The sequence below is a fragment of the Salmo salar genome, chromosome ssa09, assembly GCF_905237065.1.
Source record: "Salmo salar chromosome ssa09, Ssal_v3.1, whole genome shotgun sequence".
NCBI classification, from domain to species: Eukaryota; Metazoa; Chordata; class Actinopteri; order Salmoniformes; family Salmonidae; genus Salmo; species Salmo salar.
Genome location: NC_059450.1, coordinates 91,025,379 through 91,045,037, shown reverse-complemented (window position 1 = coordinate 91,045,037; position 19,659 = coordinate 91,025,379). Strand labels below are relative to the sequence as shown.

General features: G+C 42.4%; 1 protein-coding gene across 1 annotated transcript in view; it reads left to right on the top strand.

Annotated features, from left to right (window-relative positions):
* The window catches only part of LOC106612123 (glutamate receptor 1-like), a gene marked incomplete at its 5' end in the record, with an annotated part of 68,133 nt that extends 54,622 nt beyond the window's left edge, over positions 1–13,511 (top strand). Inside the window, one exon of the mRNA XM_045724994.1 lies at positions 12,904–13,511. Coding sequence (XP_045580950.1) covers positions 12,904–13,077 — 174 coding nt within the window. The remainder of the gene's footprint in view (positions 1–12,903) is intronic.
* Positions 13,512–19,659: the final 6,148 nt, after the last annotated feature.

Genomic DNA, 19,659 nt, shown 5'->3' with positions numbered 1-19,659 from the left:
TAGATAAAGACAATGAAGGATAACACACTGTGACTGCTATCAGCTCATTGTCTGTGTCCCAAATGGCACTCTATACCCTATACAGTGTGCTACTTTTGACCGGAGCCCATAGGGTGCACTATATATAGAGAATAGTGTGCACTGTATAGAGAATATGGTGCACTATATAGGGAATAGGGTGCACTGTATAGGGAATAGGGTGCGCTATAGAGGGAATAGGTTGCACTATATATAGAGAATAGGGTGCACTATATAGAGAATAGGGTGAACTATGTAGGGAATAGGCTGCACTATATATAGAGAATAGGGTGCACTATATAGAGAATAGGGTGCACTATATAGGGAATAGGGTGCACTGTATAGAGAATATGGTGCACTATATAGGGAATAGGGTGCACTATATAGTGAAAAGGGTGCACTATATAGGGAATAGGGTGCACTATATAGGGAATAGTGTGCCCTATATAGAGAATAGGATGCACTATATAGGGAATAGGGTGCACTGTATAGAGAATATGGTGCACTATATAGGGAATGGGGTGCACTATATATAGGGAATAGAGTGCACTATATAGGGAATAGTGTGCACTATATAGAGAATAGGGTGAATTATATAGAGAATAGGGTGCACTATATAGGGAATAGTGTGCATTATATAGAGAATAGGGTGCATTATATAGGGTGCCATTTGGGACGTTTACATTGTCTGCCAAACACTTACCATCATAATAGAGACATGCTCGTTTCTTCTAGCCTGTTCATAGATGCCTGTAGTTAGTTACACATTCATTCACACAACTATTATTGTTAATATATTCCAGTATTCTTGTAGACAAATCAAATACGAGGAGACCAAATGGAGGGCTGTTGATTCAACAAAGACCTTGTGGTTGAAACGTCAGCGATTAAATGACACATAATATAATACAATATGATTCTACTGAATTACAATACTATGATATTGTTATATTTTATTATTATATTACACCAGCCTATCCTTTTGTCTTTGTTAGAGTCTAAATCCCCAGGAGATACATACACTATTTACCTGGTAGGGTTAACCTCTGTTTAGGTGACCAGTATTACTCAGAGCCCATAGACAGTATTTACCTGGTAGGGTTAACCTCTGTTTAGGTGAACAGTATTACTCAGAGCCCATAGACAGTATTTACATGGTAGGGTTAACCTCTGTTTAGGTGACCAGTATTACTGTGAGCCCATAGACAGTATTTACCTGGTAGGGTTAACCTCTGTTTAGGTGACCAGTATTACTCAGAGCCCATAGACAGTATTTACCTGGTAAGGTTAACCTCTGTTTAGGTGACCAGTATTACTGTGAGCCCATAGACAGTATTTACCTGGTAAGGTTAACCTCTGTTTAGGTGACCAGTATTACTCAGAGCCCATAGACAGTATTTACCTGGTAAGGTTAACCTCTGTTTAGGTGACCAGTATTACTGTGAGCCCATAGACAGTATTTACCTGGTAAGGTTAACCTCTGTTTAGGTGACCAGTATTACTCAGAGCCCATAGACAGTATTTACCTGGTAAGGTTAACCTCTGTTTAGGTGACCAGTATTACTGTGAGCCCATAGACAGTATTTACCTGGTAGGGTTAACCTCTGTTTAGGTGACCAGTATTACTCAGAGCCCATAGACAGTATTTACATGGTAGGGTTAACCTCTGTTTAGGTGACCAGTATTACTGAGAGCCCATAGACAGTATTTACCTGGTAGGGTTAACCTCTGTTTAGGTGACCAGTATTACTCAGAGCCCATAGACAGTATTTACATGGTAGGGTTAACCTCTGTTTAGGTGACCAGTATTACTGTGAGAGCCCATAGACAGTATTTACCTGGTAGGGTTAACCTCTGTTTAGGTGACCAGTATTACTCAGAGCCCATAGACAGTATTTACCTGGTAGGGTTAACCTCTGTTTAGGTGACCAGTATTACTGTGAGCCCATAGACAGTATTTACCTGGTAGGGTTAACCTCTGTTTAGGTGACCAGTATTACTGAGAGCCCATAGACAGTATTTACCTGGTAGGGTTAACCTCTGTTTAGGTGACCAGTATTACTGAGAGCCCATAGACAGTATTTACCTGGTAGGGTTAACCTCTGTTTAGGTGACCAGTATTACTCAGAGCCCATAGACAGTATTTACCTGGTAGGGTTAACCTCTGTTTAGGTGACCAGTATTACTGTGAGCCCATAGACAGTATTTACATGGTAGGGTTAACCTCTGTTTAGGTGACCAGTATTACTGAGAGCCCATAGACAGTATTTACCTGGTAGGGTTAACCTCTGTTTAGGTGACCAGTATTACTGAGAGCCCATAGACAGTATTTACCTGGTAGGGTTAACCTCTGTTTAGGTGACCAGTATTACTGAGAGCCCATAGACAGTATTTACCTGGTAGGGTTAACCTCTGTTTAGGTGACCAGTATTACTCAGAGCCCATAGACAGTATTTACCTGGTAGGGTTAACCTCTGTTTAGGTGACCAGTATTACTGAGAGCCCATTGACAGTATTTACCTGGTAGGGTTAACCTCTGTTTAGGTGACCAGTATTACTCCGAGCCCATAGACAGTATTTACATGGTAGGGTTAACCTCTGTTTAGGTGACCAGTATTACTGTGAGCCCATAGACAGTATTTACCTGGTAGGGTTAACCTCTGTTTAGGTGACCAGTATTACTCAGAGCCCATAGACAGTATTTACATGGTAGGGTTAACCTCTGTTTAGGTGACCAGTATTACTGTGAGCCCATAGACAGTATTTACCTGGTAGGGTTAACCTCTGTTTAGGTGACCAGTATTACTCAGAGCCCATAGACAGTATTTACCTGGTAAGGTTAACCTCTGTTTAGGTGACCAGTATTACTGTGAGCCCATAGACAGTATTTACCTGGTAGGGTTAACCTCTGTTTAGGTGACCAGTATTACTCAGAGCCCAAAGACAGTATTTACATGGTAGGGTTAACCTCTGTTTAGGTGACCAGTATTACTCTGAGCCCATAGACAGTATTTACCTGGTAGGGTTAACCTCTGTTTAGGTGACCAGTATTACTGTGAGCCCATAGACAGTATTTACCTGGTAGGGTTAACCTCTGTTTAGGTGACCAGTATTACTGTGAGCCCATAGACAGTATTTACCTGGTAGGGTTAACCTCTGTTTAGGTGACCAGTATTACTGTGAGCCCATAGACAGTATTTACCTGGTAGGGTTAACCTCTGTTTAGGTGACCAGTATTACTGTGAGCCCATAGACAGTATTTACCTGGTAAGGTTAACCTCTGTTTAGGTGACCAGTATTACTGAGAGCCCATAGACAGTATTTACCTGGTAGGGTTAACCTCTGTTTAGGTGACCAGTATTACTCAGAGCCCATAGACAGTATTTACCTGGTAAGGTTAACCTCTGTTTAGGTGACCAGTATTACTGAGAGCCCATAGACAGTATTTACCTGGTAGGGTTAACCTCTGTTTAGGTGACCAGTATTACTCAGAGCCCATAGACAGTATTTACCTGGTAAGGTTAACCTCTGTTTAGGTGACCAGTATTACTGTGAGCCCATAGACAGTATTTACCTGGTAGGGTTAACCTCTGTTTAGGTGACCAGTATTACTGAGAGCCCATAGACAGTATTTACATGGTAGGGTTAACCTCTGTTTAGGTGACCAGTATTACTGTGAGCCCATAGACAGTATTTACCTGGTAGGGTTAACCTCTGTTTAGGTGACCAGTATTACTCAGAGCCCATAGACAGTATTTACCTGGTAGGGTTAACCTCTGTTTAGGTGACCAGTATTACTGTGAGCCCATAGACAGTATTTACCTGGTAGGGTTAACCTCTGTTTAGGTGACCAGTATTACTCAGAGCCCATAGACAGTATTTACCTGGTAGGGTTAACCTCTGTTTAGGTGACCAGTATTACTGTGAGCCCATAGACAGTATTTACCTGGTAGGGTTAACCTCTGTTTAGGTGACCAGTATTACTCAGAGCCCATAGACAGTATTTACCTGGTAGGGTTAACCTCTGTTTAGGTGACCAGTATTACTGTGAGCCCATAGACAGTATTTACCTGGTAGGGTTAACCTCTGTTTAGGTGACCAGTATTACTCAGAGCCCATAGACAGTATTTACCTGGTAGGGTTAACCTCTGTTTAGGTGACCAGTATTACTGAGAGCCCATAGACAGTATTTACCTGGTAAGGGTTAACCTCTGTTTAGGTGACCAGTATTACTGAGAGCCCATAGACAGTATTTACCTGGTAGGGTTAACCTCTGTTTAGGTGACCAGTATTACTCAGAGCCCATAGACAGTATTTACCTGGTAGGGTTAACCTCTGTTTAGGTGACCAGTATTACTGAGAGCCCATAGACAGTATTTACCTGGTAGGGTTAACCTCTGTTTAGGTGACCAGTATTACTGAGAGCCCATAGACAGTATTTACCTGGTAGGGTTAACCTCTGTTTAGGTGACCAGTATTACTGTGAGCCCATAGACAGTATTTACCTGGTAGGGTTAACCTCTGTTTAGGTGACCAGTATTACTCAGAGCCCATAGACAGTATTTACCTGGTAAGGTTAACCTCTGTTTAGGTGACCAGTATTACTGTGAGCCCATAGACAGTATTTACCTGGTAGGGTTAACCTCTGTTTAGGTGACCAGTATTACTCAGAGCCCATAGACAGTATTTACATGGTAGGGTTAACCTCTGTTTAGGTGACCAGTATTACTGTGAGCCCATAGACAGTATTTACCTGGTAGGGTTAACCTCTGTTTAGGTGACCAGTATTACTCAGAGCCCATAGACAGTATTTACCTGGTAGGGTTAACCTCTGTTTAGGTGACCAGTATTACTGTGAGCCCATAGACAGTATTTACCTGGTAGGGTTAACCTCTGTTTAGGTGACCAGTATTACTCAGAGCCCATAGACAGTATTTACCTGGTAGGGTTAACCTCTGTTTAGGTGACCAGTATTACTGTGAGCCCATAGACAGTATTTACCTGGTAGGGTTAACCTCTGTTTAGGTGACCAGTATTACTCAGAGCCCATAGACAGTATTTACCTGGTAAGGTTAACCTCTGTTTAGGTGACCAGTATTACTGTGAGCCCATAGACAGTATTTACCTGGTAGGGTTAACCTCTGTTTAGGTGACCAGTATTACTGAGAGCCAAAAGACAGTATTTACCTGGTAGGGTTAACCTCTGTTTAGGTGACCAGTATTACTCAGAGCCCATAGACAGTATTTACCTGGTAGGGTTAACCTCTGTTTAGGTGACCAGTATTACTGTGAGCCCATAGACAGTATTTACCTGGTAAGGGTTAACCTCTGTTTAGGTGACCAGTATTACTGTGAGCCCATAGACAGTATTTACCTGGTAGGGTTAACCTCTGTTTAGGTGACCAGTATTACTGAGAGCCCATAGACAGTATTTACCTGGTAGGGTTAACCTCTGTTTAGGTGACCAGTATTACTGAGAGCCCATAGACAGTATTTACCTGGTAGGGTTAACCTCTGTTTAGGTGACCAGTATTACTGAGAGCCCATAGACAGTATTTACCTGGTAGGGTTAACCTCTGTTTAGGTGACCAGTATTACTCAGAGCCCATAGACAGTATTTACCTGGTAAGGTTAACCTCTGTTTAGGTGACCAGTATTACTGAGAGCCCATAGACAGTATTTACCTGGTAGGGTTAACCTCTGTTTAGGTGACCAGTATTACTGAGAGCCCATAGACAGTATTTACCTGGTAGGGTTAACCTCTGTTTAGGTGACCAGTATTACTGAGAGCCCATAGACAGTATTTACCTGGTAGGGTTAACCTCTGTTTAGGTGACCAGTATTACTGAGAGCCCATAGACAGTATTTACCTGGTAGGGTTAACCTCTGTTTAGGTGACCAGTATTACTGTGAGCCCATAGACAGTATTTACCTGGTAGGGTTAACCTCTGTTTAGGTGACCAGTATTACTCAGAGCCCATAGACAGTATTTACCTGGTAGGGTTAACCTCTGTTTAGGTGACCAGTATTACTGTGAGCCCATAGACAGTATTTACCTGGTAGGGTTAACCTCTGTTTAGGTGACCAGTATTACTCAGAGCCCATAGACAGTATTTACCTGGTAAGGGTTAACCTCTGTTTAGGTGACCAGTATTACTGTGAGCCCATAGACAGTATTTACCTGGTAGGGTTAACCTCTGTTTAGGTGACCAGTATTACTCAGAGCCCATAGACAGTATTTACCTGGTAAGGTTAACCTCTGTTTAGGTGACCAGTATTACTGTGAGCCCATAGACAGTATTTACCTGGTAGGGTTAACCTCTGTTTAGGTGACCAGTATTACTGAGAGCCCATAGACAGTATTTACCTGGTAAGGTTAACCTCTGTTTAGGTGACCAGTATTACTGTGAGCCCATAGACAGTATTTACCTGGTAGGGTTAACCTCTGTTTAGGTGACCAGTATTACTGTGAGCCCATAGACAGTATTTACCTGGTAAGGTTAACCTCTGTTTAGGTGACCAGTATTACTGTGAGCCCATAGACAGTATTTACCTGGTAAGGTTAACCTCTGTTTAGGTGACCAGTATTACTGTGAGCCCATAGACAGTATTTACCTGGTAGGGTTAACCTCTGTTTAGGTGACCAGTATTACTCAGAGCCCATAGACAGTATTTACCTGGTAGGGTTAACCTCTGTTTAGGTGTCCAGTATTACTGAGAGCCCATAGACAGTATTTACCTGGTAGGGTTAACCTCTGTTTAGGTGACCAGTATTACTCAGAGCCCATAGACAGTATTTACCTGGTAAGGTTAACCTCTGTTTAGGTGACCAGTATTACTGTGAGCCCATAGACAGTATTTACCTGGTAAGGTTAACCTCTGTTTAGGTGACCAGTATTACTGAGAGCCCATAGACAGTATTTACCTGGTAAGGTTAACCTCTGTTTAGGTGACCAGTATTACTTTGAGCCCATAGACAGTATTTACCTGGTAGGGTTAACCTCTGTTTAGGTGACCAGTATTACTCAGAGCCCATAGACAGTATTTACCTGGTAGGGTTAACCTCTGTTTAGGTGTCCAGTATTACTGAGAGCCCATAGACAGTATTTACATGGTAGGGTTAACCTCTGTTTAGGTGACCAGTATTACTCAGAGCCCATAGACAGTATTTACCTGGTAAGGTTAACCTCTGTTTAGGTGACCAGTATTACTGTGAGCCCATAGACAGTATTTACCTGGTAAGGTTAACCTCTGTTTAGGTGACCAGTATTACTGAGAGCCCATAGACAGTATTTACCTGGTAAGGTTAACCTCTGTTTAGGTGACCAGTATTACTTTGAGCCCATAGACAGTATTTACCTGGTAGGGTTAACCTCTGTTTAGGTGTCCAGTATTACTCAGAGCCCATAGACAGTATTTACCTGGTAGGGTTAACCTCTGTTTAGGTGTCCAGTATTACTGAGAGCCCATAGACAGTATTTACATGGTAGGGTTAACCTCTGTTTAGGTGACCAGTATTACTGAGAGCCCATAGACAGTATTTACCTGGTAGGGTTAACCTCTGTTTAGGTGACCAGTATTACTCAGAGCCCATAGACAGTATTTACCTGGTAAGGTTAACCTCTGTTTAGGTGACCAGTATTACTGAGAGCCCATAGACAGTATTTACCTGGTAGGGTTAACCTCTGTTTAGGTGACCAGTATTACTGAGAGCCCATAGACAGTATTTACCTGGTAGGGTTAACCTCTGTTTAGGTGACCAGTATTACTCAGAGCCCATAGACAGTACTTACCTGGTAGGGTTAACCTCTGTTTAGGTGACCAGTATTACTGAGAGCCCATAGACAGTATTTACCTGGTAGGGTTAACCTCTGTTTAGGTGACCAGTATTACTCAGAGCCCATAGACAGTATTTACCTGGTAGGGTTAACCCCTGTTTAGGTGACCAGTATTACTCAGAGCCCATAGACAGTATTTACCTGGTAGGGTTAACCTCTGTTTAGGTGACCAGTATTACTGTGAGCCCATAGACAGTATTTACCTTTTAGGGTTAACCTCTGTTTAGGTGACCAGTATTACTGAGAGCCCATAGACAGTATTTACCTGGTAGGGTTAACCTCTGTTTAGGTGACCAGTATTACTGAGAGCCCATAGACAGTATTTACCTGGTAAGGTTAACCTCTGTTTAGGTGACCAGTATTACTGTGAGCCCATAGACAGTATTTACCTGGTAGGTTAACCTCTGTTTAGGTGACCAGTATTACTCAGAGCCCATAGACAGTATTTACCTGGTAAGGTTAACCTCTGTTTAGGTGACCAGTATTACTGTGAGCCCATAGACAGTATTTACCTGGTAAGGTTAACCTCTGTTTAGGTGACCAGTATTACTCAGAGCCCATAGACAGTATTTACCTGGTAAGGTTAACCTCGGTTTAGGTGACCAGTATTACTCTGAGCCCATAGACAGTATTTACCTGGTAGGGTTAACCTCTGTTTAGGTGACCAGTATTACTCAGAGCCCATAGACAGTATTTACCTGGTAAGGTTAACCTCTGTTTAGGTGACCAGTATTACTGTGAGCCCATAGACAGTATTTACCTGGTAGGGTTAACCTCTGTTTAGGTGACCAGTATTACTCAGAGCCCATAGACAGTATTTACATGGTAGGGTTAACCTCTGTTTAGGTGACCAGTATTACTGTGAGCCCAGAGACAGTATTTACCTGGTAGGGTTAACCTCTGTTTAGGTGACCAGTATTACTCCGAGCCCATAGACAGTATTTACATGGTAGGGTTAACCTCTGTTTAGGTGACCAGTATTACTGTGAGCCCATAGACAGTATTTACCTGGTAGGGTTAACCTCTGTTTAGGTGACCAGTATTACTCAGAGCCCATAGACAGTATTTACCTGGTAAGGTTAACCTCTGTTTAGGTGACCAGTATTACTGTGAGCCCATAGACAGTATTTACCTGGTAAGGTTAACCTCTGTTTAGGTGACCAGTATTACTCAGAGCCCATAGACAGTATTTACCTGGTAAGGTTAACCTCTGTTTAGGTGACCAGTATTACTTTGAGCCCATAGACAGTATTTACCTGGTAGGGTTAACCTCTGTTTAGGTGTCCAGTATTACTCAGAGCCCATAGACAGTATTTACCTGGTAGGGTTAACCTCTGTTTAGGTGACCAGTATTACTGAGAGCCCATAGACAGTATTTACATGGTAGGGTTAACCTCTGTTTAGGTGACCAGTATTACTCAGAGCCCATAGACAGTATTTACCTGGTAAGGTTAACCTCTGTTTAGGTGACCAGTATTACTGTGAGCCCATAGACAGTATTTACCTGGTAAGGTTAACCTCTGTTTAGGTGACCAGTATTACTGAGAGCCCATAGACAGTATTTACCTGGTAAGGTTAACCTCTGTTTAGGTGACCAGTATTACTTTGAGCCCATAGACAGTATTTACCTGGTAGGGTTAACCTCTGTTTAGGTGTCCAGTATTACTCAGAGCCCATAGACAGTATTTACCTGGTAGGGTTAACCTCTGTTTAGGTGTCCAGTATTACTGAGAGCCCATAGACAGTATTTACATGGTAGGGTTAACCTCTGTTTAGGTGACCAGTATTACTCAGAGCCCATAGACAGTATTTACCTGGTAAGGTTAACCTCTGTTTAGGTGACCAGTATTACTGTGAGCCCATAGACAGTATTTACCTGGTAAGGTTAACCTCTGTTTAGGTGACCAGTATTACTGAGAGCCCATAGACAGTATTTACCTGGTAAGGTTAACCTCTGTTTAGGTGACCAGTATTACTTTGAGCCCATAGACAGTATTTACCTGGTAGGGTTAACCTCTGTTTAGGTGTCCAGTATTACTCAGAGCCCATAGACAGTATTTACCTGGTAGGGTTAACCTCTGTTTAGGTGTCCAGTATTACTGAGAGCCCATAGACAGTATTTACATGGTAGGGTTAACCTCTGTTTAGGTGACCAGTATTACTGAGAGCCCATAGACAGTATTTACCTGGTAGGGTTAACCTCTGTTTAGGTGACCAGTATTACTCAGAGCCCATAGACAGTATTTACCTGGTAAGGTTAACCTCTGTTTAGGTGACCAGTATTACTGAGAGCCCATAGACAGTATTTACCTGGTAGGGTTAACCTCTGTTTAGGTGACCAGTATTACTGAGAGCCCATAGACAGTATTTACCTGGTAGGGTTAACCTCTGTTTAGGTGACCAGTATTACTCAGAGCCCATAGACAGTATTTACCTGGTAGGGTTAACCTCTGTTTAGGTGACCAGTATTACTGAGAGCGAATAGACAGTATTTACCTGGTAGGGTTAACCTCTGTTTAGGTGACCAGTATTACTCAGAGCCCATAGACAGTATTTACCTGGTAGGGTTAACCCCTGTTTAGGTGACCAGTATTACTCAGAGCCCATAGACAGTATTTACCTGGTAGGGTTAACCTCTGTTTAGGTGACCAGTATTACTGTGAGCCCATAGACAGTATTTACCTTTTAGGGTTAACCAATGTTTAGGTGACCAGTATTACTGAGAGCCCATAGACAGTATTTACCTGGTAGGGTTAACCTCTGTTTAGGTGACCAGTATTACTGAGAGCCCATAGACAGTATTTACCTGGTAAGGTTAACCTCTGTTTAGGTGACCAGTATTACTGTGAGCCCATAGACAGTATTTACCTGGTAAGGTTAACCTCTGTTTAGGTGACCAGTATTACTCAGAGCCCATAGACAGTATTTACCTGGTAAGGTTAACCTCTGTTTAGGTGACCAGTATTACTGTGAGCCCATAGACAGTATTTACCTGGTAAGGTTAACCTCTGTTTAGGTGACCAGTATTACTCAGAGCCCATAGACAGTATTTACCTGGTAAGGTTAACCTGGGTTTAGGTGACCAGTATGACTCAGAGCCCATAGACAGTATTTACCTGGTAGGTTTAACCTCTGTTTAAGTGACCAGTATTACTCAGAGCCCATAGACAGTATTTACCTGGTAAGGTTAACCTGTGTTTAGGTGACCAGTATTACTGTGAGCCCATAGACAGTATTTACCTGGTAGGGTTAACCTCTGTTTAGGTGACCAGTATTACTCAGAGCCCATAGACAGTATTTACATGGTAGGGTTAACCTCTGTTTAGGTGACCAGTATTACTGTGAGCCCAGAGACAGTATTTACCTGGTAGGGTTAACCTCTGTTTAGGTGACCAGTATTACTCCGAGCCCATAGACAGTATTTACATGGTAGGGTTAACCTCTGTTTAGGTGACCAGTATTACTGTGAGCCCATAGACAGTATTTACCTGGTAGGGTTAACCTCTGTTTAGGTGACCAGTATTACTCAGAGCCCATAGACAGTATTTACCTGGTAAGGTTAACCTCTGTTTAGGTGACCAGTATTACTGTGAGCCCGTAGACAGTATTTACCTGGTAAGGTTAACCTCTGTTTAGGTGACCAGTATTACTCAGAGCCCATAGACAGTATTTACATGGTAGGGTTAACCTCTGTTTAGGTGACCAGTATTACTGTGAGCCCATAGACAGTATTTACCTGGTAGGGTTAACCTCTGTTTAGGTGACCAGTATTACTCAGAGCCCATAGACAGTATTTACCTGGTAAGGTTAACCTCTGTTTAGGTGACCAGTATTACTGAGAGCCCATAGACAGTATTTACCTGGTAGGGTTAACCTCTGTTTAGGTGACCAGTATTACTCAGAGCCCATAGACAGTATTTACCTGGTAAGGTTAACCTCTGTTTAGGTGACCAGTATTACTGAGAGCCCATAGACAGTATTTACCTGGTAGGGTTAACCTCTGTTTAGGTGACCAGTATTACTGTGAGCCCATAGACAGTATTTACCTGGTAGGGTTAACCTCTGTTTAGGTGACCAGTATTACTCAGAGCCCATAGACAGTATTTACCTGGTAAGGTTAACCTCTGTTTAGGTGACCAGTATTACTGTGAGCCCGTAGACAGTATTTACCTGGTAAGGTTAACCTCTGTTTAGGTGACCAGTATTACTCAGAGCCCATAGACAGTATTTACCTGGTAAGGTTAACCTCTGTTTAGGTGACCAGTATTACTGTGAGCCCATAGACAGTATTTACCTGGTAGGGTTAACCTCTGTTTAGGTGACCAGTATTACTGAGAGCCAAAAGACAGTATTTACCTGGTAGGGTTAACCTCTGTTTAGGTGACCAGTATTACTCAGAGCCCATAGACAGTATTTACCTGGTAAGGTTAACCTCTGTTTAGGTGACCAGTATTACTGTGAGCCCATAGACAGTATTTACCTGGTAAGGTTAACCTCTGTTTAGGTGACCAGTATTACTGAGAGCCCATAGACAGTATTTACCTGGTAAGGTTAACCTCTGTTTAGGTGACCAGTATTACTTTGAGCCCATAGACAGTATTTACCTGGTAGGGTTAACCTCTGTTTAGGTGACCAGTATTACTCAGAGCCCATAGACAGTATTTACCTGGTAGGGTTAACCTCTGTTTAGGTGACCAGTATTACTGAGAGCCCATAGACAGTATTTACATGGTAGGGTTAACCTCTGTTTAGGTGACCAGTATTACTGAGAGCCCATAGACAGTATTTACCTGGTAGGGTTAACCTCTGTTTAGGTGACCAGTATTACTCAGAGCCCATAGACAGTATTTACCTGGTAGGGTTAAGCTCTGTTTAGGTGACCAGTATTACTGAGAGCCCATAGACAGTATTTACCTGGTAGGGTTAACCTCTGTTTAGGTGACCAGTATTACTCAGAGCCCATAGACAGGATGTATGGATGGCTGTGACTGTCGTCTTGTCTTGGTGTCCAACTCTGTTTTCCCTCTTCTCTTTCTTTTATCTGCAGCAGAACGTCAACGACGCCATGCACTGCTCCACCATGAGCGGGAACGGGAACGGGGGAGGAGGAGGTGGAGGAGAGAACGGACGCATCCTAACTCACGACTTCCCTGAAACAGTCCAGACTCTCCCCTGCATGAGCCACACCGCCAGCATGGGGCTCAGCGCCTCCGGCATGTGATCACATGACTTGGCACAAGGGACTGAGCAGGAGACTCACTCATAGACCTTACAAAGATGGCCACATTAATGGTGACATTGACCTTATGAACATGGCCCTCTTTCTGAACCGTTTGTTTGTGTGGTGGCTGCGTGCTGTGTCGGAGACAGACTTCAATACTACTGCCAAATGCACTCTGAAATCACTCACTACAAACAGGGGAAACATGTAGATGGAGAATAGAAATGAACAGAAAAGAAGATAAGGAAAATGTTTTGAAAATGGAGCCATTGTTGGGACGTGATTTTTTTTGTTTCTTTTATAATGATTTTTGAAAAAAAAGGTGTTAATTTCTGTGTAAAAAAAGAGAACTATCCCTTAAATGCCGCCTGCCCTGCCCTGCCTTTTTCTGACCTGACCTGCCCTGCCTTTTTCTGACCTGACCTGCCCTGCCCTGCCCTTTTCTGCCCTGACCTGCCTTTTTCTGTCCTGACCTGCCCTGCCCTCTTCTGCCCTGACCTGCCTTTTTCTGACCTGCCCTGCCCTGCCTTTTTCTGACCTGCCCTGCCCTGCCTTTTTCTGACCTGCCCTGCCCTGCCTTTTTCTGACCTGACCTCTTCTGCCCTGCCCTTTTCTGACCTGACCTCTTCTGCCCTGACCTCTTCTGCCCTGACCTGCCTTTTTCTGACCTGCCCTGCCCTGCCTTTTTCTGACCTGCCCTGCCCTGCCTTTTTCTGACCTGCCCTGCCCTGCCCTTTTCTGACCTGCCCTGCCCTGCCTTTTTCTGACCTGCCCTGCCCTGACCTGCCTTTTTCTGCCCTGACCTCTTCTGCCCTGACCTCTTCTGCCCTGACCTGCCCTGACCTCTTCTGCCCTGTCCTGACCTGCCTTTTTCTGCCCTGACCTCTTCTGCCCTGACCTCTTCTGCCCTGCCCTGCCCTGACCTTCTCTAACCTGAGCTGTGGCCGTTCTCTGGTCTACTGTCTGTCTGTCTGTCTGTCTGTCTGTCTGTCTGTCTGTCTGTCTGTCTGTCTGTCTGTCTGTCTGTCTGACTGTCTGTCTGTCTGTCTGTAAAATCTCAGTTTACTACCTACTCTCTCTGACCATTTACTTAGTGATGACGGATCACAAAATGGGGGTTTCTTTGTGTCTTTGCACAGCTAAAAGACAATTATGATAATAATGCTGATTGATTATTATGGTCATTTAATATTTGTGGCTCTGGTTTCTCTCGTGTGTTTTGGACACAGTTACACACGTTATATTGGAAAGGCATCATGAACTGGAATACAAGCATACCAAGCACCAATGCAATCTTAAAATACAGACATGAATAATCATGCACAGAGCTCAGTCATCCCTGGCCTCTCTGAACCATCTGCTGACAGTCATTCCCACAGAGACTTATCCCTGTATAAGTATTGATTTAGTTTGTCCTGATCTCACAGGCGAAAGACGTTTAAATTGATGCTTAACCAGCTGTGTCGTGTTCTCCTCAACAAACATGCTTTACTGCTACACCATGCCTTGTGTGTCTGTGGTCGACAGACACACACACACACACACTGTCACGTTATTAAACTACCTAGAATGATTGGTATGGCTAGATTTGGAAGTGAGGAAGTCTGGTCAGACATGGTCAGAACTTGACAAAGTACCACAGATTAACACCATTGATTTCTTCAGTGGCTCCACTGTATTATTTTGTAGAGAGAGTGGCCATTTTTGAACACAGCCTAACTGACAGAGGAAGGAGGCATGACTTACGCACAGAAACCCCTGCTTGATTTACACGTTCACAGTCAATCAGCCTTTGGCGATCGTTAATGGAAACCATGGAAACGGTGGCTACCACCATGGCAACCAATCTTGTTTCTCTCTCAGTAGTTTGTTATTTTATGACAGAGGTTATTCAGTATTGTTTGATGTTTAGGTCATTGTGCGTGTTGCTGTAGCCTATAGGGCTGGCAGCAGAGAGAAGCCTCGTTAGGATACTGGAATCAGAATAAGAGACAGCCTGCCTACAGCTACAAAGGGAACATTTGCTAGCTACACTCTCCAGCTCTGCTCTGGCTCTGTTGGTGTGGGTCTCTGCCATAAAGATAGTGTTCAACACGGACGCAGCAGTGAAGACAGACACTGGGCAGAGATAGACTGCTTACATCAAATATATCTCATCTCTCCATCCACTATGTATATAAAAGGGTTGATTCTTCTCTACTGCTAGGAAACTTGTTCTTTCCTTCTCTGACCCAATCTGCCTGAATCTGTGTGATGCTTCTGTTCTTCTTCTTCTCCTTTAGTTCTTCCTCTCTTCTCTAGTTCGTCTTCTTCAACTTTAGTTCTTCCTCTCTTCTCCATTAGTTCTTCCCCTCGTCTACTTTAGTTCATCCCCTCTTGTCCTTTAGTTCTTCTTCTTCTTTAGTTCTTCTTCTTCTCCTTTAGTTCTTCCTCTCTTCTCCTTTAGTTCTTCCCCTCTTCTACTTTAGTTCCTCCCCTCTTCTCCTTTAGTTCTAATTCTTTTTTAGTTCTTCTTCTTCTCCTTTAGTTCTTCCTCTCTTCTCCTTTAGTTCTTCCTCTCTTCTCCTTTAGTTCTTCCCCTCTTCTACTTTAGTTCATCCCCTCTTCTCCTTTAGTTCTTCTTCTTCTCCTTTAGTTCTTCCTCTCTTCTCGTTTAGTTCTTCTTCTCTCCTTTAGTTCTTCTTCTTCTCCTTTAGTTCTTCCTCTCTTCTCCTTTAGTTCTTCCCCTCTTCTACTTTAGTTCATCCCCTCTTCTCCTTTAGTTCTAATTCTCCTTTAGTTCTTCTTCTTCTCCTTTAGTTCTTCCTCTCTTCTCCTTTAGTTCTTCCTCTCTTCTCCTTTAGTTCATCCCCTGTTCTACTTTAGTTCATCCCCTCTTCTCCTTTAGTTCTTCCTCTCTTCTCCTTTAGTTCTTCTTCTTCTCCTTTAGTTCTTCCTCTCTTCTCCTTTAGTTCTTCCTCTCTTCTCCTTTAGTTCTTCTTCTTCTCCTTTAGTTCTTCCTCTCTTCTCCTTTAGTTCATCCTCTCTTCTCCTTTAGTTCATCCCCTCTTCTCCTTTAGTTCTTCTTCTCCTTTAGTTCTTCCTCTCTTCTCCTTTAGTTCTTCTTCTCCTTTAGTTCTTCTTCTTCTCCTTTAGTTCTTCCTCGCTTCTCCTTTAGTTCATCCCCCCTTCTCCTTTAGTTCTTCTTCTTCTCCTTTAGTTCAACCCCTCTTCTCCTTTAGTTCATCCTCTCTTCTCCTTTAGTTCATCCTCTCTTCTCCTTTAGTTCATCCCCTCTTCTCCTTTAGTTCTTCCTCTCTTCTCCTTTAGTTCTTCTCCTTTAGTTCTTCCTCTCTTCTCCTTTAGTTCTTCTTCTCCTTTAGTTCTTCCTCTCTTCTCCTTTAGTTCTTCCTCTCTTCTCCTTTAGTTCATCCCCTCTTCTCCTTTAGTTCTTCTTCTGCTCCTTTAGTTCTTTGTCTCTTCTCCTTTAGTTCTTCTTCTTCTCCTTTAGTTATTCCCCTCTTCTACTTCAGTTCATCTCCTCTTCTCATTTAGTTCTTCTTCTCTTCTCCTTTAGTTCTTCTTCTCCTTTAGTTCTTCTTCTCCTTTAGTTCTTCCTCTCTTCTCCTTTAGTTCTTCCTCTCTTCTCCTTTAGTTCATCCTCTCTTCTCCTTTAGTTCATCCCCTCTTCTCCTTTAGTTCTTCTTCTCCTTTAGTTCTTCTTCTTCTCCTTTAGTTCTTCTTCTCTTCTCCTTTAGTTCTTCTTCTTCTCCTTTAGTTCTTCTTCTCCTTTAGTTCTTCCTCTCTTCTCCTTTAGTTCATCCCCTCTTCTCCTTTAGTTCTTCTTCTTCTTCTTTAGTTCTTCTTCTTCTCCTTTAGTTCTTCTTCTTCTCTTTAGTTCTTCTTCTCTTCTCCTTTAGTTCATCCCCTCCACTCCTTTAGTTCATCCCCTCTTCTCCTTTAGTTCTTCTTCTCCTTTAGTTCTTCCTCTCTTCTCCTTTAGTTCTTCTCCTTTAGTTCTTATTCTCCTTTAGTTCTTCCTCTCTTCTCCTTTAGTTCTTCCTCTCTTCTCCTTTAGTTCATCTTCTCTTCTCCTTTAGTTCATCCCCTCTTCTCCTTTAGTTCTTATCCTCCTTTAGTTCTTCTTCTTCTCCTTTAGTTCTTCTTCTCTTCTCCTTTAGTTCTTCTTCTTCTCCTTTAGTTCTTCTTCTCCTTTAGTTCTTCCTCTCTTCTCCTTTAGTTCATCCCCTCTTCTCCTTTAGTTCTTCTTCTTCTCCTTTAGTTCTTCTTCTTCTCCTTTAGTTCTTCTTCTTCTCTTTAGTTCTTCTTCTCTTCTCCTTTAGTTCATCCCCTCCACTCCTTTAGTTCATCCCCTCTTCTCCTTTAGTTCTTCTTCTCCTTTAGTTCTTCCTCTCTTCTCCTTTAGTTCTTCTCCTTTAGTTCTTATTCTCCTTTAGTTCTTCTTCTTCTCCTTTAGTTCTTCCTCTCTTCTCCTTTAGTTCATCCTCTCTTCGCATTTAGTTCATCCCCTCTTCTCCTTTAGTTCTTCTTCTTCTCCTTTAGTTCTTCTTCTTCTCCTTTAGTTCTTCCTCTCTTCTTTAGTTCTTCTTCTCCTTTAGTTCTTCCTCTCTTCTCCTTTAGTTCTTCCTCTCTTCTCCTTTAGTTCTTCTTCTCCTTTAGTTCCTCCTCTCTTCTGTAGTTCTTCTTCTTCTTTAGTTCCTCCTCTCTTCTGTAGTTCTTCTTCTTCTCCTATAGTTCATCCCATCTTCTCCTTTAATTATTCCTCTCTTCTTTAGTTCATCCTCTCTTCTCCTTTAGTTCTTCTTCTTCTCCTTTAGTTCTTCCTCTCTTCTCCTTTAGTTCTTCCACTCTTCTCCTTTAGTTCATCCTCTCCTCTTCTTTAGTTCTTCTTCTCCTTTAGTTCGTCCTCTCTTCTCCTTTAGTTCTTCCCCTCTTCTCCTTTAGTTCATCCCCTCTTCTCCTTTAGTTCTTCCGATCTTCTCCTTTAGTTCTTCCTCTCTTCTCCTTTAGTTCATCCCCTCTTCTCATTTAGTTCTTCTTCTTCTCCTTTAGTTCATCCCCTCTTCTCCTTTAGTTCTTCTTCTTCTCCTTTTGTTCTTCCTCTCTTCTCCTTTAGTTCTTCTTCTCCTTTAGTTCTTCTTCTCCTTTAGTTCTTCTTCTTCTCCTTTAGTTCTTCCTCTCTTCTCCTTTAGTTCATCCTCTCTTCTCATTTAGTTCATCCCCTCTTCTCCTTTAGTTCTTCTTCTTCTCCTTTAGTTCTTCCTCTCTTCTCCTTTAGTTCATCCTCTCTTCTTTAGTTCTTCTTCTCCTTTAGTTCTTCCTCTCTTCTTCAGTTCTTCCTCTCTTCTTCAGTTCTTCCTCTCTTCTCTTTGAGTTCTTCTTCTCCTTTAGTTCCTCCTCTCTTCTGTAGTTCTTCTTCTCCTTTAGTTCATCCCATCTTCTCCTTTAATTCTTCCTCTCTTCTTTAGTTCATCCTCTCTTCTCCTTTAGTTCATCCTCTCTTCTCCTTTAGTTCTTCTTCTTCTCCTTTAGTTCTTCTTCTCTTCTCCTTTAGTTCTTCTTCTTCTCCTTTAGTTCTTCTTCTCCTTTAGTTCTTCCTCTCTACTCCTTTAGTTCTTCCTCTCTACTCCTTTAGTTCATCCCCTCTTCTCCTTTAGTTCTTCTTCTTCTCCATTAGTTCTTTGTCTCTTCTCCTTTAGTTCTTCTTCTTCTCCTTTAGTTATTCCCCTCTTCTACTATAGTTCATCTCCTCTTCTCCTTTAGATCTTCCTCTCTTCTCCTTTAGTTCTTCTTCTCCTTTAGTTCTTATTCTTTTCTCCTTTAGTTCTTCTTCTCCTTTAGTTCTTCTTCTCCTTTAGTTCTTCCTCTCTTCTCCTTTAGTTCATCCTCTCTTCTCCTTTAGTTCATCCCCTCTTCTCCTTTAGTTCTTCTTCTTCTCCTTTAGTTCTTCTTCTCTTCTCCTTTAGTTCTTCTTCTCCTTTAGTTCTTCCTCTCTTCTCCTTTAGTTCATCCCCTCTTCTCCTTTAGTTCATCCCCTCTTCTCCTTTAGTTCTTCTTCTTCTCCTTTAGTTCTTCTTCTTCTCCTTTAGTTCTTCTTCTTCTCCTTTAGTTCTTCCTCTCTTCTCCTTTAGTTCATCCCCTCTTCTCCTTTAGTTCATCCCCTCTTCTCCTTTAGTTCTTCTTCTCCTTTAGTTCTTCCTCTCTTCTCCTTTAGTTCTTCTCCTTTAGTTCTTCTTCTCCTTTAGTTCTTCTTCTTCTCCTTTAGTTCTTCCTCTCTTCTCCTTTAGTTCATCCTCTCTTCGCATTTAGTTCATCCCCTCTTCTCCTTTAGTTCTTCTTCTCCTTTAGTTCTTCCTCTCTTCTTTAGTTCTTCTTCTCATTTAGTTCTTCCTCTCTTCTCCTTTAGTTCTTCCTCTCTTCTCCTTTAGTTCTTCTTCTCCTTTAGTTCCTCACCTCTTCTGTAGTTCTTCTTTAGTTCCTCCTCTCTTCTGTAGTTCTTCTTCTTCTCCTATAGTTCATCCCATCTTCTCCTTTAATTATTCCTCTCTTCTTTAGTTCATCCTCTCTTCTCCTTTAGTTCAT